This window comes from Euleptes europaea, chromosome 21, assembly GCF_029931775.1.
Source record: "Euleptes europaea isolate rEulEur1 chromosome 21, rEulEur1.hap1, whole genome shotgun sequence".
NCBI lineage: Eukaryota > Metazoa > Chordata > Lepidosauria > Squamata > Sphaerodactylidae > Euleptes > Euleptes europaea.
Genome location: NC_079332.1, coordinates 9,693,636 through 9,714,829, shown reverse-complemented (window position 1 = coordinate 9,714,829; position 21,194 = coordinate 9,693,636). Strand labels below are relative to the sequence as shown.

General features: G+C 48.0%; 1 protein-coding gene across 1 annotated transcript; it reads left to right on the top strand.

Annotated features, from left to right (window-relative positions):
- Nucleotides 1-14,824: 14,824 nt before the first annotated feature.
- Nucleotides 14,825-20,914, top strand: COQ7 (coenzyme Q7, hydroxylase). Its single transcript, XM_056866601.1, has 6 exons — nt 14,825-14,894; nt 15,958-16,157; nt 17,479-17,593; nt 17,693-17,832; nt 18,833-18,901; nt 20,894-20,914. The coding sequence occupies exons 1-6, from the start codon at nt 14,825-14,827 to the stop codon at nt 20,897-20,899; spliced, it is 600 nt and encodes a 199-aa protein (XP_056722579.1). The 3' UTR covers nt 20,900-20,914.
- Nucleotides 20,915-21,194: the final 280 nt, after the last annotated feature.

Genomic DNA, 21,194 nt, shown 5'->3' with positions numbered 1-21,194 from the left:
AATTAAAGTTCAGCATGTTTGAGAAACACTGATTTTAAAGCCAGGATGCTGTGTATGTGTACTGGAAGGGAGTCAATCTGGTCCTTCGCTGAGCCTCATTCAAGTGGTCAAACTCGTCAAATGTTGAAACTTTTCTATAGGCCTCCAAAGACTACAACTTTTAAAAAACCAAAACTGAGCTCTGGCATTTCAACAAGAACCTGTAGGCTTAACTGGCAAATGGGACAGGAGTGTGGCTCGGTGGTAGAGCATCTGCTTGGCATGCAGAAGGTCCCACGTTCCGTCCCTGGCACCTCCAGATTTAAAAGAATCCGGGTCAGGTAGTAGGTGACGAGGAAGACGCTGCCCGAGAGACCCTGAAGAGCCTCTGCCGGTCTGAGTAGACAGTTCTGACATTGACGGACCCCTTGGTCGGATTCAGTACAAGGCAGCTTCATGCGGTTATGCCTAATACTGGCCACGCCTTTTTTGGCATCTGCTGAAACGTGCTGCGCTCCGTAGAAGTTTGCTAGAGTAAAAATGTCACAAGAGTCCTGTTTGCACTGGGTAGATTTCCTTGGAATGTGTAATAAACAGAAGAGAAGGCATATTCGAAGTTCTGGAGGCTGCTATTTTGACTTCCCATGAACGTGACGAAACAAATAACACTGGCCAATTTTGAATGTTTTCTCAGCCCTCTATGAGGACTAAGCTCAACCTTAGGATTTGGTGGGCCTCAGAGGCACCTACCTGATCCTGGCCGTGGCCGTAACCTTTTCGGCATCAGATTAAGTCTAATGCCAGCTGAGTGTAGAATAAGATGGTAGCTGCGATGAGGGTCTCAATGGAAAGAGGCGAGCTGCCGTGTATGCGGCTGGAAGTGAAGCCCTTGAATGATCCCCGCGTCGGGAATGTGGACTACAATGACATAGGGAGATAAGAAAAATAAACCACTCGAGCGGCGCTCGTACATTCAGGCCCACGATCCTTCTTGGTTCTCTTCTCTTCGGGGGAAGAACTGTAAGGAAACCAGCAACAGACACAGTTTATGGATTGTGTTTGGCGGGGGGAGAGAGAGGAGGGTCTGAGAGCCAGCGGGGTGTAGTGGTTAAGAGCAGTGGTTTGGAGCGGTGGACTGTGATCTGGAGAACCGGGTTCAATCCCCCACTCCTCCACATGAGCGGCGGAGGCTAATCTGGTAAACCGGGTTGGTTTCCTCACTCCTTCGCATGAAGCCAGCTGGGTGACCTTGGGCTAGTCACACTTAGCCTCACCTACTTCACAGGGTGTCTGTTGTGAGGAGGGGAAGGGAAGGTGAATGTAAGCCGGTTTGATTCTGCCTTAAGTGGTAGAGAAAGTCGGCATATAAAAGCCAACTCAGGAGAAGACTGAGAGGGGATATGATAACCATCTTCAAGTACTTGAAGGGCTGTCACATAGAGGATGGCGCAGAGTTGTTTTCTGTTGCCCCAGAAGGTCAGACCAGAACCAACGGGTTGGAATTAAATCAAGAGTTTCCGTCTAGACATTAGGAAGAGTTTTCTAACAGAGTGGTTCCTCAGTGGAACAGGCTTCCTCGGGAGGTGGTGGAAACCCTTCCCTGGAGGTTTTTAAGCAGAGGCTAGATGGCCATCTGTCAGCAATGCTGATTCTGTGACCTTAGGCAGATGATAAGAGGGAAGGCCATCTTCTGGGCATGGAGTAGGGGTCACTGGGTGTGTGTGGGAGGTAGTTGTGAATTTCCTGCATTGTGCAGGGGGTTGGACTTGATGACTGTGGTGGTCCCTTCCAACTCTATGATTTGCACAGGGATCAAAACAGAAGCCTCCATCTTTGCGGGGGGGGGGGAGAGAAAAGAATGAGTCTGTGTGTTTTCTGCACAAACAAGGAAGTAATGCTAGACAATAACTCTGGCATACTAGGTGACAAGGAAGTGAAACGCACATGAGATTTTTATCTCCGGCAGCTAGGCAGCCGTAACCGAAGCTACTGGTACACATAACAAGGAAGGCTTTTTTAAAAAAAAACACCTTTATGCCTCTTACTTCCCTCTGCGTCATCTCCGCCTGTACAGATCACCATCTATGCTACCTTACTTAAGCTGGGGCTTTAGTGTACAGAAGGTCCCAGGTTCCATCCCCGGCATCTCTACTCAAAAGGATCAGGTGAGAGGTGGTTTGCCATTGCCTGCCTCTGCGTCACAACCCCGGTATTCCTGGAGCTCTCCCATCCAAATACTTGCCAGGGTCGAGGCTGAGAGTGTGTGACCGGCCCAAGGTCAACCAGCAAGCTTCCATGGCAAAGGGGATTCGAACCTGGGTTTCTCAGATCCTAGTCCGACACCTTAAGCACTACACCACGCTGGCTCTTGACACTCAAGATGGGTTGCCACAATTTAGAAGAAGAAGAAGAAGCGTTGGCTTTTATATGCTGACTTTCTCTACCACTTAAGAAAGACTCAAACCGGCTTACAATCACCTTCCCTTCCCCTCCCTACAACAGACACCCTGTGATGTAGGTGAGGCTGAGAGATCATGACTTGCCCAAGGTCACCCAGCTGGCTTCGTGTGTAGGAGTGGGGAAACAAATCCAGTTCACCAGATCAGCCTCCGCCGCTCATGTGGAGGAGCGGGGAATCAAACCCGGTTCTCCAGATCAGAGTCCACCGCTCCAAACCACCGCTCTTAACCACTACACCACGCTGGCTTTTTTGTCGAAGGGGGGAATGAGCTATGGCAACCTAAAGGTGATGGGGAGGAGGGATTTGGGAGCAAAACCACAACCAAACCACAGCGTGGTGTCACGTCTGAACTGTGCCATTATTTCCCAGTAAAATTTAACCTCTTGTTTTTTTACCTTAGCCTTTCACTGTGTTCATCGGACATCCCTCGTTGAACGGCGCTTTCCTCCATCATGTCTGGAACCCGAATTTCAGCACCGGAGCTAGCGTTTTCTTCCCCCTCCTTTAGCTCGGCGTTTGTATTTCTGCTCTAGGGGGGAAAGGGCATGGAGGTAACGCTTTTTGAAATCTGTTTCTGCTGGAAATGTTAAATTAGACCTACTTGAGAGATCCTAGTAGTTTCTCTAGAATACATCCATTAGCCGTCGACTTCAGCTCTTCTTCGAGAAAGCTCTTATAAGGAAGAGCGCTGCACCCGACGCTGTCTATCGATCAGGATAAATAACGCCTAAATGGGAACGTTCTTCTATTGATTGGTGAATTGGTCGCTGAAAGCTTCCAAGCTTTTTGGAGTACGATTAACTTTAAATGGCAGCCAATCTTAACGTTCTTTCCTGGCAAACGGCAATATTATTCTACTGATGTAGAGTCAACCAAGAGAAGGTAGCTGCGTTACCTGTTTTACTGGTTCCCAAGAATTAGCCAACCAAGCTGAACCCATCTAGCTGCAGCTGAAAACATGGAAAAGAGGAGGTTGAGGGGGGAACCCGATTGCCCTCCTTTAAGTATCTGAAGGGCTGTCACTTAAAGGAGGCCAGGGAGCTGTTCCTGTTGGCAGCAGAGGGGAGGACTCGCAATAATAGGTTTAAACTGCAGGCGGAAAGTTACCGGCTGGATATTAAAGAAAAGGTTTTTTTACAGTGAGAGTAGTTCAGCGGTGGAATCAGCTGCCTAGGGAGGTGGTGAGCTCCCCCTCACTGGCAGTCTTCAAGCAGCGGCTGGACGAACAACTTATCAGGGATGCTTTAGACCGATCCTGCATTGAGCAGGGGGTTGGACTAGATGGCTTCTGTGGCCCCTTTCCAACTCTATGATTCTATGATCCTCCCTCGGACAACAGCCTCCTTGGTGCAGCTCAAAAAGCTAAGGAGACCGGAAGAGAAGGAGCTGATAATGGCACCTGATGGGGTGCCATTAAGCCAATAAATCATACTGGGTTTCCCAGTTTAAATGATGGGGTTTTTGCTAATGAGGCAGTTTCCAACCAAAAAGGAACAGAAGCATTGGCTGTTGCCTCAGATCCAGAAATCGAGGACAGCTGCGCTTCATTAGAAGCACACCCTCAAGCTCTTACCTCTCTGCTGGCAAATGATTTCTCACTCAAGCTGCTGGAGGCCGAAGAAATGGTGAACTCCTCCTCAGATGCTTCGTTTTCCAGCCTTCCTGGAACAGATGTGCTCATGCCCGGAGATGCTGAAGAACCGTCTTCCTCTTCAGAGGTTTCGCCTACCCCCGGAAGCACAGGTGGGATATAGACCACTTGCTGATCCCTCAGGTCTCCTAAAATAAGGTCATTCATCTCCATCTGACTGGTAGGATCGTCAATGGCCTTGGCATCTCCTTCATGCAAAGACAGTATCTGATTTAAAAGCTTTCCTGAATGGCCTTCGATTTCCTGATTTCCCACATTGCCATCTGTGTTCATAGACTCGTTCATAGTGAAACTGGCTGGTACATTTTGATCTTCTCCCTGGCAAACCTGGTACACCAAAGATGGTCCTTGTGCAACCCTAACAATATGGTCTTTGTCCTGATCTTGAAGACAGGCCAGGATCTCACAGGATTCATCTACAGAGGCTACAGGCAGAGTCGCGCTTTCAAGTGGCCCGCAGTTACCCAGGCTACGGCTATCTGAGCAGTGTTTCCGCTCAACGTTTTTAGGATGGTACCGTTGCTGGAGCATTTGGAAATGGACCCGGTGGCCCTCGGGGTTCCTTTCTGATGCCAAATCGAGCCCTCCTTGGGTTTCTTCGGGCCAGTCCCTTTGAGACTTCCCCAAATACTTACTTTTCCAGTTAGCTTGGTCGTGCATTTTCTCACCTCGCCCATTGAGTGCAGCCCAACCAGAAACCGCCTTGGAATTGTACGTCTCCCCAGTCTTTTCACCAGCGGTTGGACTTTGGGCGTGCATCTCTTCAGCCGTGTGTTTCGCAGAATACATGTCCGTGTTATTTCCAATTACCTCTGGAGCATTCCTGGAGGTCAAGGTTGGCTGTCCGGCCAAAGGTTTGCTCGATCTAGAACTCCTTGTTCTTGAAGCCGCCCCGATGGGAATGCAAGAGGGCTTTTTCTTTTTGATTTCCACCAGCCTGTAGGAGTGTCCAGCAAGGGGATGTAGATAGCCCTTCCAGTGAGAGTTGCGCTCTATGTTTTGGTATTCAGATTTCTCTGTAGAGGTACTGGAGAAAGGTGTTTTGTTCTTAAGAATACCTTTCGTGAACACTTTGTTTTTCCCAGGTGGTGAATATGGACTTGGGAAACTTATATTCCCTGGGCATGAACCCTTTGATTTCGGGAGCATTGTAGAGAGGAGCACCCTATTAGGTTTATAAAAGTTATGGGAAACATTAGAAGAGGACATTTCAATTGGTCTCTCTATGCATTTCACATTCTTTCTTTTCTTAGTAGTCTTTGGTTCTGGAATGACACAACATTGAAAGCATTTAAAAATCCTGTTAGCCTTGGGATTTAGAGTAAACATGTAGTAATCAAAGGTTCCATCTTTTTTTTTTTAAGGCTGAAGACCAAAGTACAGAACTACAAGTCATCAATAGAAAGGAGAAGAGATATTACTCAACATTACCTCTCAAAAAGCAGTGTCTTAAAATTTCTTGAAAAGGGGTATTGCTGGTTTCTTACTAAAGAAAAAGTCTAATTAGGATCGAGGACTACATTTAGATCATAAAACTTACTTTTCCCGCCCTTCTTTTCTGAAGCCCTCTGATTACGCTCTGGTCTGAATTCTTCATTACACTCCTGCATGCTGTTGAACACCATAAAATGAGTAAGACAGACAGCAGAACAAAATCCTTAGTTTATTATTACTGCCAGGAATTAATGAGGCCTGTCGATCAATGTTTTGAGAGCCCCGTATGCAGTTTTATTTACCACTAAATCAAAACCTCATTGAACTGAAAGCATTGCCTTAGCACGCTTGGATGCTGCTTATTAAGTTTCTAAACGAGCTGTCATATTACTATCATGAGCCTCTGGGGAAAATGCTTTATAAAATATCGATTTCCATCCGTCCCCTCTTGGGTAATCAGATAAAAATTTACCAAAAGTTTGACAGTGATTTAAAGTTACCCAGGCAAAGTTGTTTTCCAGCACAGTACAATCGCGTAAATTTTGTTGGCAACCTGACTGTGGGGCTGTGGCTCAGTGGTACTGTCTCTGCTTGGCATGCAGAAAGTCCCGGGTTCAATCCCCGGCATCTCCCGTTAAAGGGGCTAGGCAAGTAGGTGATGTGAAGGACCTCAGCCTGAGACCCTGGAGAGCTGCTGCCGGTGTGAGTAGACAATACTGAATATTGTCGAAGGCTTTCGCGGTCAGAGTATTGGTTCTTGTAGGTTATCCAGGCTGTGTAACCGTGGTCTTGGTATTTTCTTTCCTGACGTTTCGCCCGCAGCTGTGGCAGGCATCTTCAGAGGAGTAACACTGAAGGACAGTGACACTGAAGTACAAAGACACTGTCCTTCAGTGTTACTCCTCTGAAGATGCCTGCCACAGCTGCTGGCGAAACGTCAGGAAAGAAAATACCAAGACCACGGTTACACAGCCCGGATAAGACAATACTGACTTTGATGGACCAAGGGTCTGATTCAGTAGAAGGCAGCTTCATGTGACTGGAAGGGCACAGAAGCTACCTTTCTCTAGCCCAGTTCCGTGCCTGAAATCCCAATCGTGGAACTCCCCATCCAAGCATAATTTGGGCCCTTCAACTCTTCAACTGATCCAGTGGCTTGCCTTGTGGCGCAGCGGTAACCTTCGTGTGTGACTTTGCCAGAGTTTTAGTGGCCTGCTTCGGCATCTCTAGAGGACCGCTGGTGGATACAACCCAGACCAGAGACCCTTCCAAACAATGCCAGATCCCTCAGCCCCAGCCTTATGGACCAGTACCATGGGTGGCTCCAGCCACTCTGCCGCACTCCTCAGCCTGAAGCCTCCCCACAAAATCCTGTTTTTATAGTCAAAACTAGGGTGGGGGGTTATGATGCTCTGGAGAAAATGGTTGCTTCAGCAGTTGCCCCCTTCAGCTTTGCATTTAGTGTAACAGAAAAAAGGGTGCCCTAGGAGTGAAGGTGGAGCAACGTCCTTGGAAAGCTAAAAGAGAACAAATAGGATCTCCAGAGGGCAGGAAGGATCGTAGGAACTGTGGCAAGGCTGGATCCCCTATGAAGTTTTTTTTTTAATTGCCAGTGGGTGGTCTGGAGGTCAAGCTTCCATACCTGTCTCCCTCTTCTTTGGGTGACCATGTCGAAGAAGCAGGCCGTTCGCAGGCACGATCCAAACTTGGAATGGTTCTAGTCGCTCTTCTCTTTGGAGCTGAAACAACTTCTTGAGTTGTTCCTAATACTTTCGGAGAGACTTCAGAAGTCTGGAGAGAGAAAAAGCTCATTGAGTTCTTTAGATAAGAACCCTTTACCATTCGAGTTCACTAGCAAACAGCGCTCAGCTGCTTGGCTGAGATTTCTCCAAACCCACTTTTAACCGCAACGTTTATAAGGACCATGGTGGAATTTGGGGTTGGAATGCAAAATGCTGCTAGTCCAATGGTCAAAGAAGTGTCATATAGTGGTTAGAATTACTAGGATCTGGGAGACCTGGGTTCAAATCCTTCCTCTGTCACAGGAGCTGGCTGGGTGACCTTGGGCCAGTCACCCACTTTGAAGCCTAACCTACTTTACAGGGTTGTTGTGAGGCTAAAATGACAAAGGGGAGAACATTGTAAGCCGCTTTTGTCCCCGTCGGGGGAAAAACAGGGTCTAAGTGAAGTCTCATGGGGTAGAGTGGTAAGCTGCAGTACTGCAGTCCAAGCTCTGCTGACGAGCTGAGTTCGATCCCAACGGAAGTCGGTTCCAGGTCGCCTGCTCAAGGTTGACTCCGCCTTCCATCCTTCCGAGGTTGGTCAAATGAGGACCCAGCTTGCTGGGGGTAAAGGGAAGATGACTGGGGAAGGCACTGGCAAACCACCCCATAAACAAAGTCTGCCTAGGAAACGTCAGGATATGATGTCACCCCATGGGTCAGGAATGACCTGGTGCTTGGACAAGGGACCTTTACCTTTAAGTGAAGTCAGTACAATTTAAGAAGCAGTGATACAATTTTAAAGGGAACGTTCAGCCATCTTTTGTTATCGATACCTACAGCCGCCACAACGAACTTTGAAGCCGAAGAAACGATTCTCCGCACTTCTTCTGCTGACATGCTTGGAGTAGCAGTTCTGTGTAGACTGGAAGGGGTGCGCTGCCAGTAACTTTGCCTAACGGAAAAGTGGCATCTGTTTAATTAATTCCCAGTTAAACCTCAGTGGAGCAAGCAAGCAAAGGTTGCAGAAGCAAACTACCGAAGGAAGAGAGGGGGATTTGGCAACACAGCTTGTACAAGACAACCTCCACAGTCTACCTGTGATCACGCCAAAACGAAAAGACCACGACAACTCTGTGCTCCACTGCACAGGTGAGTGTAGAATAAAGTCTTGTTTCATGCTTTTAAAAATACCCATCTCCATGGCAACACGTCTCCACAGAAATATAGAGCCAAAACTGTCTCGTACTAACAAAGGTTAGTTCTGAATTGGCCTAAGACTTTATCAAACTATCTGGAGCCGTGGTTTGGTGGTACAGCCTCTGCTTGGCATGCAGAAGGCCCCAGGTTCAATGCCCGGCATCTCCAGTTAAAGGGACTAGGCAAGTAGGTGATGTGAAGGCCCTCTGCCTGAGACCCTGGAGAGCCGCTGCCGGTGTGAGAAGGCAATACTGACTTTGATGGACCAAGGGTCTGATTCAGTAGAAGGCAGTTTCATGTGTTCACAGCAGCTACAAAGGACAAATGAAAAGGTGTATGGCACAACGTGCTGATCCCCAGACTCTGGGCGCTCCCTAATCCATCCTATCTGCTGCTCTCCTGGGGGGGGGGGCGATAATGTACCACAGAAATGACACCTCCGGTGGAAGGGGGCCGTGACTTGTTCCATCAGGTCTGACCGGCAGGCTCCTCCCTCTGCGAGAGCACAGCACGTCCCGCCCCCACCTCGATCCATTTCAGGAAACAGGCCCTCAGCCTAACGGTACGGGCTTCTGAATGAGAAAAGGCTGAGCTCGCTTGGTTTTGAACCCATGAGAATGCAGACTACATGAGTCACGTGCAGCCAGCAGTGACGGGTCTTCTAGTACAGCTTGTGAAAGCCGTTGGCTTTCAGGTTAGAATAATAGAATCATAGAATAGAATCATAGAGTTGGAAGGGACCACCAGGGTCATCTAGTCCAACCCCCTGCACAATGCAGGAAATTCACAACTATCTCCCCCCCACCCCCAAGTGACCCATACTTCATGCCCAGAAGATGGCTAAGGTGCCCTCCCTCTCATGGCCTAAGGTCACAGAATCAGCATTGCTGACAGATGGCCATCTAGCCTCTTCTTAAAAACCTCCTTGGGCTTGGATCGGGAATCCCCGCTCAGCCGGCAAGTTCAGTTGTGACTCTGAGCCAAGGCCTGTTTCTTAGCCTAACCTAACTTCGAGGTTTGCCGAGGATAACAACGGAGGAATAATATGTGCTGCCCTACATTCCCCGGAGGACGGGCAAACTGTCATCGAGCAGCATCCGCAGAATATCTCGGTCGCGGTTAAGTGGCAGCTGCGATTGTGGGAACCTCCAGTCTAACTTCCAGCAGCTCCGCGGGGGGAACATTAAATTACTTCCTTCCTGAACTTTTGCGGCCGATGTGTTAATGCCACCTGCTCTCCTTAATATGCTCAAGCCCTGCGTCGTCTGCAATGAAATTATTTTGTTGTTGCTGCTGCGTAGCATTCTAGCGAATTAACAGGGAACCCAAAGCCTGAACTGTACCAGCTCAGCGCGTTACCTCTGAGTCCTCTTCGCTCTGCCATAATTCGTTAGGTCAGGTACGTAATCCTGCTGATAAAGACCAAGAAACAACAGGTTTGCTCTAAGCACAGTGTAAGCCCACTCATTCATCAGCCTGCGGTATGGGAAAGTATTAGCAACGAAAATAGCAACCAGAATTTTCCCAATCTTGTATTAGATGGATGTCCAGGACAGGGCTTGGGTGGATCTGAACAGAGTCGGGCAAGTTGGGAAATGCCGTTACTTCACGCCCTGCCCATACTGTGTGGCGCACACACGTTGCAGTTCCTCCCAGGTTCACCGCCAAGCTGCAGAGCCCGGTAAAAGCGATCAATGATGTAAGTCAGTGAAGAATGACTTATGAGCGGGGCTTGTGCTAAATCGGCCGCATTATCGTTTTCAAGGCATGCGAAACTCTGCACGGATCCTCTAAGCCCAAAGTATCATTATATTAGTTTGGTTGCACCATCTTGCCTGAGCGTGACACAATATTTCATTTTATCAGCGAATTAGATGACACTTGGGTGTGGGGGGGAGCCCTGCTTTCCAAGCCTTTCCCAGATAAATCATCAACAGGAAGAGACTGCTCTGCCATTCCCCATCGTCTGGAGAAACGAGGGAGGAATCTTTTCGACTGGGGATGAGTCCCTGAAAGTACTTTAAAGAACTGCCCTGTTGCTTTTCCTTTGACCTCTCAGAGTTTCAGTTATTATTATTATTTATTACATTCCTACCCCGCTCTCCCCAACCTGAAGTTCTCCTCTTCTCAAGATTACAAGTGGCAAAGAGGGAGAAAGGAAAGAGGTCATCATTTCCCCCTTTCCACCTTGAAGTAACATCCTCCACCCTAAAGACGCCAAAAGGTGAAGCGTGGAGGCAGCCATTTCGAGAGCGGCCCTGCTGCTTGCTGCAGCTGCTCGCTCTGTAATGGCGCTTACCACCTTTTCTTCACATGAAAAAAGAAAATGCCCACAGGCTTGAAAAAAGTAGTGGGTCCCTTTTTAAGGAGGGATCTGGGAGATTCACAGGTTCAAATCTCTGTCCCACGGAAGCTTGCTGGGGTGGGGGGTCAATCATTCCCAGCCGAAACTACCTCAGAGGTCTATTTTAAAAAATATATTTTATTGAAATTTTATATATTAAATAAAATCAAATTACACAAATACTAACTCGTACATACAGCATGTTCAAACTTCCAAGGGCATCGGTGTATATGTTGCCTTCTAATACAATTTATTTATGTTTTACAAAAGATTATTTAATTGATGATCTATTACTTCTGCTATAGACTGACAGAACCAAAGTTATATTTAATCATTTCCTCAACTTACAAAAGATAATTGCTATATTATTGTTTGAACTTATCTTTAAGATAACCTATACTTTAGCTGATAGGAAGAAAATAGATTCCTTTGAAATATGGTGTTGGAGGAGAGTGTTACGGATTCCGTGGACAGCCAAAAAAACAAATCAGTGGGTTATAGATTAAATCAAGCCTGAACTGACCCTAGAAGCTAAAATGACTAAACTGAGGCTATCGTATTTTGGACACGTCATGAGATGAAAAGAGTCACTGGAAAAGACAGTCATGCTAGGAAAAGTGGAGGGCAGCAGGAAAAGAGGAAGACCCAACAAGAGATGGATTGACTCAATAAAGGAAGCCACAGCCTTCAATTTGCAAGATCTGAGCAAGGCTGTCAAAGATAGGACATTTTGGAGGACTTTCATTCATAGGGTCACCATGAGTTGGAAGCGACTTGACGGCACTTAACACACACACACATACTTTATCCTGTATCTCCTCTAACATTTCAAAACTGATCTGTTTATTACAACCATTTAAACTATTACTTATATCCTCAGAGGGTTATTGTGAGGATAAAGCAGAGGGGAAGAGAACAGGGTTGCAAGCTGCTTTGAGTCTTTGTAGGTTGCTTTGGATGGGAGGGAAGGAGGCATGGTGTATTTCGATCTCGGAAGCTAAGCAGGGTCAATACTTGGAAGGGAGACCACCAAGGAAGCCTCTGAAGAGGAAGGCAATGGCAAACCACCTCTGCTTAATCACTTGCCTTGAGAACACTAATGGGTTTCTATAAGTCAGCTGCAACCTGACGGCACTTTACACAGACACACAAGCTGCTTTGGGGAGAAAAGTGGGATATAAGTATGTAAACAAATACACCTAATAAACAAGGAGATAAGTATACAATCGTGGCTTTTGAGCGTTACCTGTGCCATCTCTTTTATGAATTTTTCCAAATCCTTTTGCTTTTTTGGACTCTCCTGCACTTTTTGGTGACACTCTTCAGCGCTGCCCACATACACGCGCAGGGAGGCCTCCAGTTTAATCTTGGCAAAATCATGTTCCAGCGACTGGCCGTGCTCCCACTCAATCAGATGCATGGGGTGCTGCAACCAAAATGATAAATTCTGACTCAGCTAGAGGCAATTAGCAGGCACTCACAAGCCGGCGCCACTGCAAATCAACACTGCTGTTGCGCCATTGCAAATGAGCAGAGGAAGCAGAGTTCAGATCATGAATTTAATTACTCAGGTGGCAGTAGTGATGGCTAGATGGACATGTAGACCAGCCCACGCTTTCTTTAAAACCCTCTCTGAACAACCGGACTGTCTTTCTTGCTCGCCAGATAATTTCTCACTGCAGACATGCATTTAACACGCTAGGAAATCCACTGTGCAAAATCTTGTGTTTCCCTATGGCCCATTTGCGAGTTGGAAACCCGCTCCAAATCCTCCAAATGCTTACCGTACACCAGCTGGCGCTTCCCATCCCATCTCTGATTAATCCAGATGAATCGAAGGAGTTTTCTTTCCTCTGCACGTCGATGTAATATTTTCTACGGGGAAAAAGAAAGCCACGTATCTGATCCATAATAATTTTTTGACGACCTTGTCCCCTTCCGTCCCTCGCGATCGCCGTACGTGCAGCGCCATCGCAAAGAGACGACGGTGTACATGTAATTTTATGTAAATTTAATTGACATCAAGTTTAATTGACATCAAGTTTAATTTGATTTACATAAAGTTTAATTTGAATTCCTATTCATAGAATCATGGGGCTGGAAGGGACCCCCCAGGGTCATCTAGTCCAACCCCCTGCACAAGGCAGGACATTCACAACTATCTCCCCCCCACACACACACCCCCAGTGACCCCTACCCCATGCCCAGAAGAGGGCCAAGAGGCCCTCCCTCATGAACTGCCTACGGTCAACCTCTCCCCACCGCCCCAGCTAGCCTCCCTCCTCCGCCTTACAGCCTGTGGGCCACCGAGCGCGCCAAGGCCCGAGCCGACACCGAGCCCCCGCCCGCCGCCATCGGCCCCCTTCTCTGCGCCCCGCCGGCCCTCAGCTTGGCGCTGCCAGTGGCGTCGCGGTCTCCACGGCAACGGCCGGGAGAAAGTGACGCGCGCCCCCGCCAATGAGGGCAGGGCCCTCCCGAGGGAGGCGTGTCCGAGGCAGCCAATGGCGAGGAGGGGCCGGGGAGGAGCTGCGGCAGAACGCGCGCAAGAGCCTGAGCAAATGTGCACCGGCAGGCACCAGATCAAATTCCGGTTGAAAGTCGGAAGTACCAGTGCCCAAAAGTCACCCAAAAGGGAGAGAAGCTGTGGCTCAGTGGTAGAGCCTCTGCTTGGCATGCAGAAGGTCCCAGGTTCAATCCCCGGCATCTCCAGTTAAAGGGACTAGGCAAGTAGGAGATGTGAAAGACCCCTACCTGAGAGCCCTTGCTAAGGGGAGGGGCCGTGGCTCAGTGGTAGAGCCTCTGCTCGGCACGCAGAAGGTGCCAGGTTCAATCCCTGGCATCTCTAGTTAAAGGGACCAGGCAAGCAGGTGATGTGAAAGACCCCTGCCTGAGACCCCGGACAGCAACTGCCGGTCTGAGTAGACAATACCGACCTTGATGGACCCAGGGTCTGGTTCAGTATCAGGCAGCTACATCTGTGAGTCTAAGGCAGCTTCATGTGACCACTCGGCGAGTCTCTATGGCAGAGTGGGAACTCGAACCCAGGTCTCACACGCATAACTAGCTTTTCTGGAGCCTCCTTTAGAGACGGGGCGAGGTGAGGCGCTTCCCGTGAGGACATCCCGCTCTACGCCAGTGAACCGAGTCTCTTCCCTCTGTCATTTTCCCCCTAGATCTAGTAGAAAAGGGCAAGAGTCCAGTAGCACCTTATATTTTCTGGTAGGGTATGAGCTTTCGTGAGCCACAGCTCACTTCTTCATATACAGCTCGAATGTGAATCCATCTGTCTTTAAGAAGAGGAAAACAGATGGATTCACATTCGAGCTGTATCTGAAGAAGTGAGCTGTGGCTCACGAAAGCTCATACCCTACCAGAAAATATTTTTGTTAGTCTTTAAGGTGCTACTGGACTCTGGCCCTTTTCTACTATAGAAAATATTTTGTGAGTCTTTAAGGTGCTACTAGACTCTTGCCCTTTTCTACTATAGAAAATATTTTTGTGAGTCTTTAAGGTGCTACTGGACTCTTGCCCTTTTCTACTATAGAAAATATTTTTGTTAGTCTTTAAGGTGCTACTGGATTCTTGCCCTTTTCTACTATAGAAAGTATTTTTGTTAGTCTTTAAGGTGCTACTGGATTCTTGCCCTTTTCTACTATAGAAAATATTTTTGTTAGTCTTTAAGGTGCTACTGGACTCTGGCCCTTTTCTACTATAGAAAATATTTTTGTTAGTCTTTAAGGTGCTACTGGACTCTTGCCCTTTTCTACTATAGAAAATATTTTTGTGAGTCTTTAAGGTGCTACTGGACACTTGCCCTTTTCTACTACTGCAGACAGACTAACTCGGCTACCCACTGTGGATTTCCCTAGATCTGTTTTTTTTCCCCTCCTCCTTCCTCCGCTCAGTGTCCAAAGGAAGCCGGAAGTGTCCATTGAGACTGTAAGGGGGACGCACGTGGGTTTTTTCCCCCATGCGTGGCGGCTGACTCTGACGTCATCGCGGCGCGACGCGCGAGCGGCAAATAAACGGCCGGGATGGCAGAGGCGGCGGCGCTGGCTGGCAAGGGGCTGCGCGCGCATTGCCGGCGCTTCTGTTGCGGGGAAGGTACGGGGGGGGGGAGCGCGCGCTGGCCACCCCGCCTGAGTACCCGGATGTTGCCCTTCTGGGTCACCTTGGCGCCTCTGGCCTGCCGCGCGCGCCCACCCCTGCAGTGTAGGACGGGAGGAATTCTGGGCCTTGAAGCTGGAATGAAATCTCGCCTCTCAATGAGAGCCAGGGTTAGGGTTGCCAACCTGCAGGTGCTAGCTCCCCCCCTGGAGAAAAAAATGGCCGCCTTGGCAATTGGACTCTATGGCACTGAAGTCCCTCCCCACACCCTGCCCTCCACAGGCTCCACCCCCAAAACCTCCAGGCATTTCCCAACCTGGAGCTGGCAACCCTAGCAATGGGTGGCCGTGGGCCAGTCACACACCCTCTGCCTCGCTTACCTCACAGGGTTGTGGGGATGAAATAGAACAATGCGAGCTGCTTCGGGGGGCCCGTTTGGGGGAGAAAGACAGGAAACCAAATGTGGCTGTAAAGCGGGGTCAAGTCGCAGCCGACTTCTGGCGACCCCAGCAAGGGGCTTTCAAGGCAAGTGAGAGGCAGAGGTGGTTTTCCAGTGCCTTCCTCTGCAGAGCCTTCCCTGGTGGGCCCCCACCCAAGGACCGACCCTGCTTAGCTTACGAGGTCGGGCCATACCATGCCACCTTCCTTCCTGTGATGTCAGAATATGGCCCAATAATACTAGTTATAATAATTGTGTGCCATCAAGTCACAAATGACTCACGGTGACCCCAGCAAGGGCCTTTCTAGGCAAGGGAGAAGCAGAGGTGGTTGGCCATTGCCTTCCTCTGCAGAGCCTTCCTTGGTGGTCTCCCTTCCAAGTGTGTTGGGATGAGGCACCCCTGAGCCCACTGATTTCATGATACTGACCTGCATGTCAATCATACTGTCATAAAGGCAGACAGATTCTAAAGCGGTTCATGAGCTCAGGGCTACTCTCAAAATGAGCAGACTAGCGATCTACATCTGTTTATGATTGCAGATTACTCTTTAAAATCAGCCTCAGTCACAACAAACTATGATAGAAATCTCATTGTTTCTCTTAATTTTTTCTCTATGCCAGGTTCAAGAAGAGGATGGGGTTTGCAACCGGTACACTCCTTTTACAGGTTTCGTAGCACTAGAGTGGCCTTTGAAAGCATCAACAAACCTGTTATCGACCGCATCATCAGAGTGGATCACGCAGGAGAATATGGGGCGAACCGCATATATGCCGGCCAGATGGCAGTGTTAGGTCGGACTTCAGTTGGTCCAGTGATCCGGGTTCGTATCTCTGGCCTGTACGTTCTCAACGTGTTAAAGTCGGCGAAGCTTGAGAGAACTGACTTTCCATGTTGCTTTATCATAATACAAAACCGTGGTTCAACTAACCGTAGTTAAGTGTCATTGTCCGAATACTTGCTGCTCTGCTAACTGGTCAGTTAACATTTTTCAAACTAGGTTCTGAAACCAAGGCTTGATGTTGGTTTACTAAGGTCTTAAATGTGGTTTAATGTGATTTATCAATGTAAGCATTCTGGTTTGTTCACTGGAGCCGCCCTAGTGGCATTTTCACTGGAGCCTGGCCACAGAGATTTTTTCGGCTGGATTAAAGGCCATAGAATCAGCATTTGTCCAGGCAAACCAGGATTTAAATGATCGTAAGGAAGTGGAATCCTGGTTTCAAAAATGTAAAATAAGCCGTGGTTCCATGTTACAATTGAGCTAAGCCTCTTCATTTTTAATTGGGAATTTTATAAGGACTTGTGCTTCAGAGACGTTGGGCTTAGTCAATCAGAACAAAGGGACGTCGGCATCCATGTGGGAATTTAATGCTCCGAGTGGCCCTCTGCAGATTATATTGTGTGTGTGTGTGTGTAAAGTGCAGTCAAGTTGCAGCCGACTTATGGCGACCCCTTATGGGGTTTTCATGGCAAGAGATTAACAGAGGTGGTTTGCCAGTGCCTTCCTCTGCATAGCAACCCTGGTATTCCTTGGTGGTCTCCTATCCAAATATTAACCAGGGCTGACCCTGCTTAGCTTCCGAGATCTGATAAGATTGGGCTATACCATGCTGCCTTCCCTCCTCGCAGATCGTATTAGGTTCCTCAAAAAAACACTCCTTCCAAGAGTTGATATTTTTCAGCATAATCTGCATAAATACTTCACGGTGCTCTCTTTTCCTTGACTAAAAATAAAGAAGGGGAAGATATGCAAAGAAACCCAGAAAGAGTACAGAGAGCAAATTCAATAAGGTGTGTAATATTAATTCAGCAGATCTATAAATAATATTGGAATGCTTCAGTAAGGAAGGCGGCACAGGTGCAAGAGGCATTTAATTGAATCTTCCCAATGTGTTTTGCAGACAAAATGGGGAAGGGAGAAATGTGTCCTCTGCCTTGAGCTCATCGGGGTGAAGGATGGAACCAAAATGTATTTGACCGTGAGCTCTCCAGGGGAATTTTAGTGGTTGCTTGAGCACACGAATCAAGAGCTCGCATTAAAAGCCACAATACTGTTTTGTCACTGATGTGAGCATGTGTTGCTGGCCTTTTCCCAATCTCTCGGCTGTCTTACTCCCTCTGTGATTATTCTTTTTCAACAGCACATGTGGGATCAGGAAAAAGAGCACTTGAAAAAGTTCAACGAGTTACTGATCGCGTATCGAGTCCGGCCCACTGTTCTGCTGCCTTTCTGGAATGTGGCGGGGTTTGTGCTAGGTGAGGCTGGAGATTTTTTTAAATTTTCCTTTTAAAAATTCAAACATGTGGATGGATTAGATAGGGATACCCATCCTGATTTAAATACCTTTAAAACAGGCGCAGGGACCGCCTTGCTCGGCAAAAAAGGCGCCATGGCATGCACCGTGGCTGTGGAGGAGAGCATATCCCATCACTACAACAACCAGATCCGGACACTGATGGAAGAAGATCTGGAAAAGTACAGAGAATTACTAGAGGTGCCTTTTAATAGTTTTTTGGAAGTTACTTGGGAGTGGACAGCTCAGGGAAGGCTGCCTTTGCTGGAAAAAAAACCAGCACCCACCTGTGAAGATGTTGGTGTGCCTGCAGATAACGGGGGGGGGGGGGGGAGAGATTGTCTTTGGCCAGGCATGGGCCGAGCTATCCATGCTGCATTAGTGCCGCTTGCATCTCATGGATTCCCCTTGGCCTCAGCCAGTGGCTGATCAGGCCCGGGAGGGGAAGACCAGGCGTAAGCTGTGCCAGCTGCCTTTTCCCATACTGTGGATCCAATGGTGCTGCCAGCGCTTTGGTGGCTTGGGCAGAAAGATTGGGCCCCACGGTGCCAAGCGAAATGGTCTGTCATGTGCTGGGGGCATTGCCCGCCTGTCCAGTAAGATTGGTTTTTGACTGACGGGTGTTACTTGGGGGCAAATGACAACCCTGCTCCAACCAAATCCACATTAAAAGGTGAAAAATGGAGGTCAAACGGCAGAGGAGTCGGTGGCCGAAAGGAGGCAGCCGTCGGCAAGGGAAAAGAAGAAGAGGGGAGCGGCCGTGTACAAAAATGTGTCTTTGGGCATCTTGGAACTAGCCTAGTGAAGGGAAGACACAGACACTGTGCCTTGATTTGCTAGAGATCGGATCCACCTCATCACGAGCGATCTCCCAGTTTTATTAAGCAGCAAAGACAATGGGTAGCAGAATCAATAAGTAACAAGACAATGGGACATTCCATCCTTACACAGAGTTTCGAGTAAACATTCTGCCTGGTAAACAGGAGAACTAGCTTGGCAAGCAGTAATCATTCACAGCATTAGTGAGTTACGTAATCAGTATTCAGGAGAGGGGACTTTGAACAGTCCAAAGACTGAGACCCAGAGTTTGTTGTGAAACAATGCTTCGGTGGCCTGGGTATGCCCATCTGCCACGCATTGCCTACAAGAACCTCTTCAGCCTAGCCAGGTGCTCATCTTCCATTTTTGTTCCTTATCCCAGATAATCAAGAAGTTCCGGGATGAGGAGCTGGAGCATCATGACATTGGGCTCGAGCACGATGCGGAGCTGGTAAGCATCCCTGGAAACATGGGATGGCATATCTGCCTTGCCACTGGCCACAGGGTGTTCAAATGGAGCATGTGACTCCACGTGTGGATGAAGGCTGCCGCTCAATAGATTACCACATTCCGAGTCCCAAGGATCTCCGGGGAGAAGGGTCTTGGGGAACGGCACCAGGAAATCCCAGCTCTCTCGAAACAAGATTGCCATTCAGTGTAGACAGAACGGAGTGTAGGCGCTACCAGAACTTCCCGTATGATGGCAACGATACAATGGCTGCACTGGCCAGCTGTTTGCCTCCAAATCTCATTCAGGGTGGGTTTCTTTGGGGGGGGGTTACACTCTAGAATCCTAGAGTTGGAATGGACCACCAGGGTCATCTAGTCCAACCCCCTGCACAGTGCAGAAAACTCACAACTACCTCCCCCACGCACCCCCTGTGCCCAGAAGATGGCCAAGATGCCCCCCCTCCCATGAGCTGCCCAAGTTCATAGAATCAGCATTGCTGACAGATGGCCATCTAGCCTCAGCTTCAAAACCTCCAGGGAAGGAGAGCTCACCACCTCCTGAGGAAGCCTGTTCCACTGAGGAACCGCTCTAACGGTTAGAAAATTCTTCCTAATGTCTAGATGGAAATTCTTCTGATTTAATTTTAACCCGTTAGTTCTGGTCCGACCTTCTGGGGCAACAGAAAACAACTCGGCACCTTCCTCTATATGACAGCCAGATGGTTCTCATATACCCTCTCAGTCTTCTCCTTTTCAGACTAAACATACCCAGCTCCTTCAACCTTTCCTCATAGGACTTGGTCTCCAGACCCCTCACCATCTTTGTTTCCCTCCTCTGGACACGTTCCAGCTTGTCTACATCTTTCTTAAATTGTGGTGCCCAAAACTGAACACAATACCCTAGGTCCCTCATACCTGAAGGACTGCCTCTCTACATATGAGTCCAGACGGATCTTAATTTTATTTATTTGAACTCATGAAGCTGCCTTATACTGAATCAGACCCTTGGTCCATCAAAGTCAGTCTCCAGGGTCTTTCACATCACCTACTTGCCTAGTCTCTTTAACTGGAAATGCTTGGGATTGAACCTGGGACCTTCTGCATGCCAAATAGATGCTCTACCACTAAGCCACAGCCCCTCCCCATTTAATTTAATTAATTCATTTTTATCCTGCCCCAGCCAAAGACGGGCTCAAGGCGGCTAACAACATAATATCAAATGAAGACAATAAAATCTCAGTATAAATAAAGCCAATTTAACAATCCCATACAACATCGTTAAGATAAGCCACAGGTGATGCTCAATTATTGACACTTAGAGGCGTTTGTAGGGTTGTTGCTGCTTTGACAAGCCTTTTCCTGGCTTGGTTGTCGCAGTCATTTCATCGGGTTAATGCTTTAATATGTCAGGTTTCCAGCTGACTTTTGGTTTGCTTGTTTTATTGTTGACCTCTTTGAGCAATGAGGAAAAGCGGGATAGAAATGTAGTAAGTCAACCTAGGGATGGATCGGCAGTCTAGCCTAAAACAAGGCACAATTTAAGAAAAATGTAGAAGACTGAGAGGGGATATGATAACCATCTTCAAGGATTTGAAGGGCTGTCATATAGAGGATGGTGTTGTTTTCTGTTGCCCCAGAAGGTCGGACCAGAACCAACGGGTTGAAATTAAATCAAAAGAGTTTCTCTCTAGACATTAGGAAGAATTTTCTAACAGAGCGGTTCCTCAGCGGAACAGGCTTCCTCGGGAGGTGGTAAGCTCTCCTTCCCTGGAGGTTTTGAAGCAGAGGCTAGATGGCCATCTGTCAGCAATGCTGATTCTATGAACTTGGGTAGTTCATGGGAGGGGGGGGCATCTTGGCCATCTTCTGGGCACTGGGTGTATGTGTGGGAGGCAGTTGTGAGTTTCCTGTATTGTGCAGGGGGTTGGACTAGATGACCCTGGTGGTTCCTTCCAACTCTATGATTCTAAGACAGCTTTCCTGTGTTTTGCAGGTGTGATTCTCGGGGTTCCAAACTTTATTGTGCTGTGTGGTTCTTTGGGGTTATTGTATGTAAGCTGCAAGCATACTAAATATTTATTTGTTTTGTGTAGGCTCCGGCGTATTTTGTTTTGAAGAATGCGATACAGATCGGATGCAAAGCCGCCATATATTTATCAGAAAGAATATAGTGGGATTTTTCCGAGCAGTGATATGATACTGATATTTCAAATAACGCAAAGGTAAAAAAAAGTATTGACCGTTTATTTGCTCTCTGGCTTCTTTTCCCATGCACACAGTTTTAGTTCTGTGTT

Excerpts from the sequence above, each read along its gene's own strand:
- COQ7 (XM_056866601.1), top strand. The coding sequence starts at position 14,825 with ATGGCAGAGGCGGCGGCGCTGGCTGGCAAGGGGCTGCGCGCGCATTGC. Across the intron at positions 17,594-17,692 it reads TGTGGCGGGGTTTGTGCTAG|GCGCAGGGACCGCCTTGCTC; the intron begins GTGAGGCTGGAG and ends CCTTTAAAACAG. Across the intron at positions 17,833-18,832 it reads AGTACAGAGAATTACTAGAG|ATAATCAAGAAGTTCCGGGA; the intron begins GTGCCTTTTAAT and ends TCCTTATCCCAG.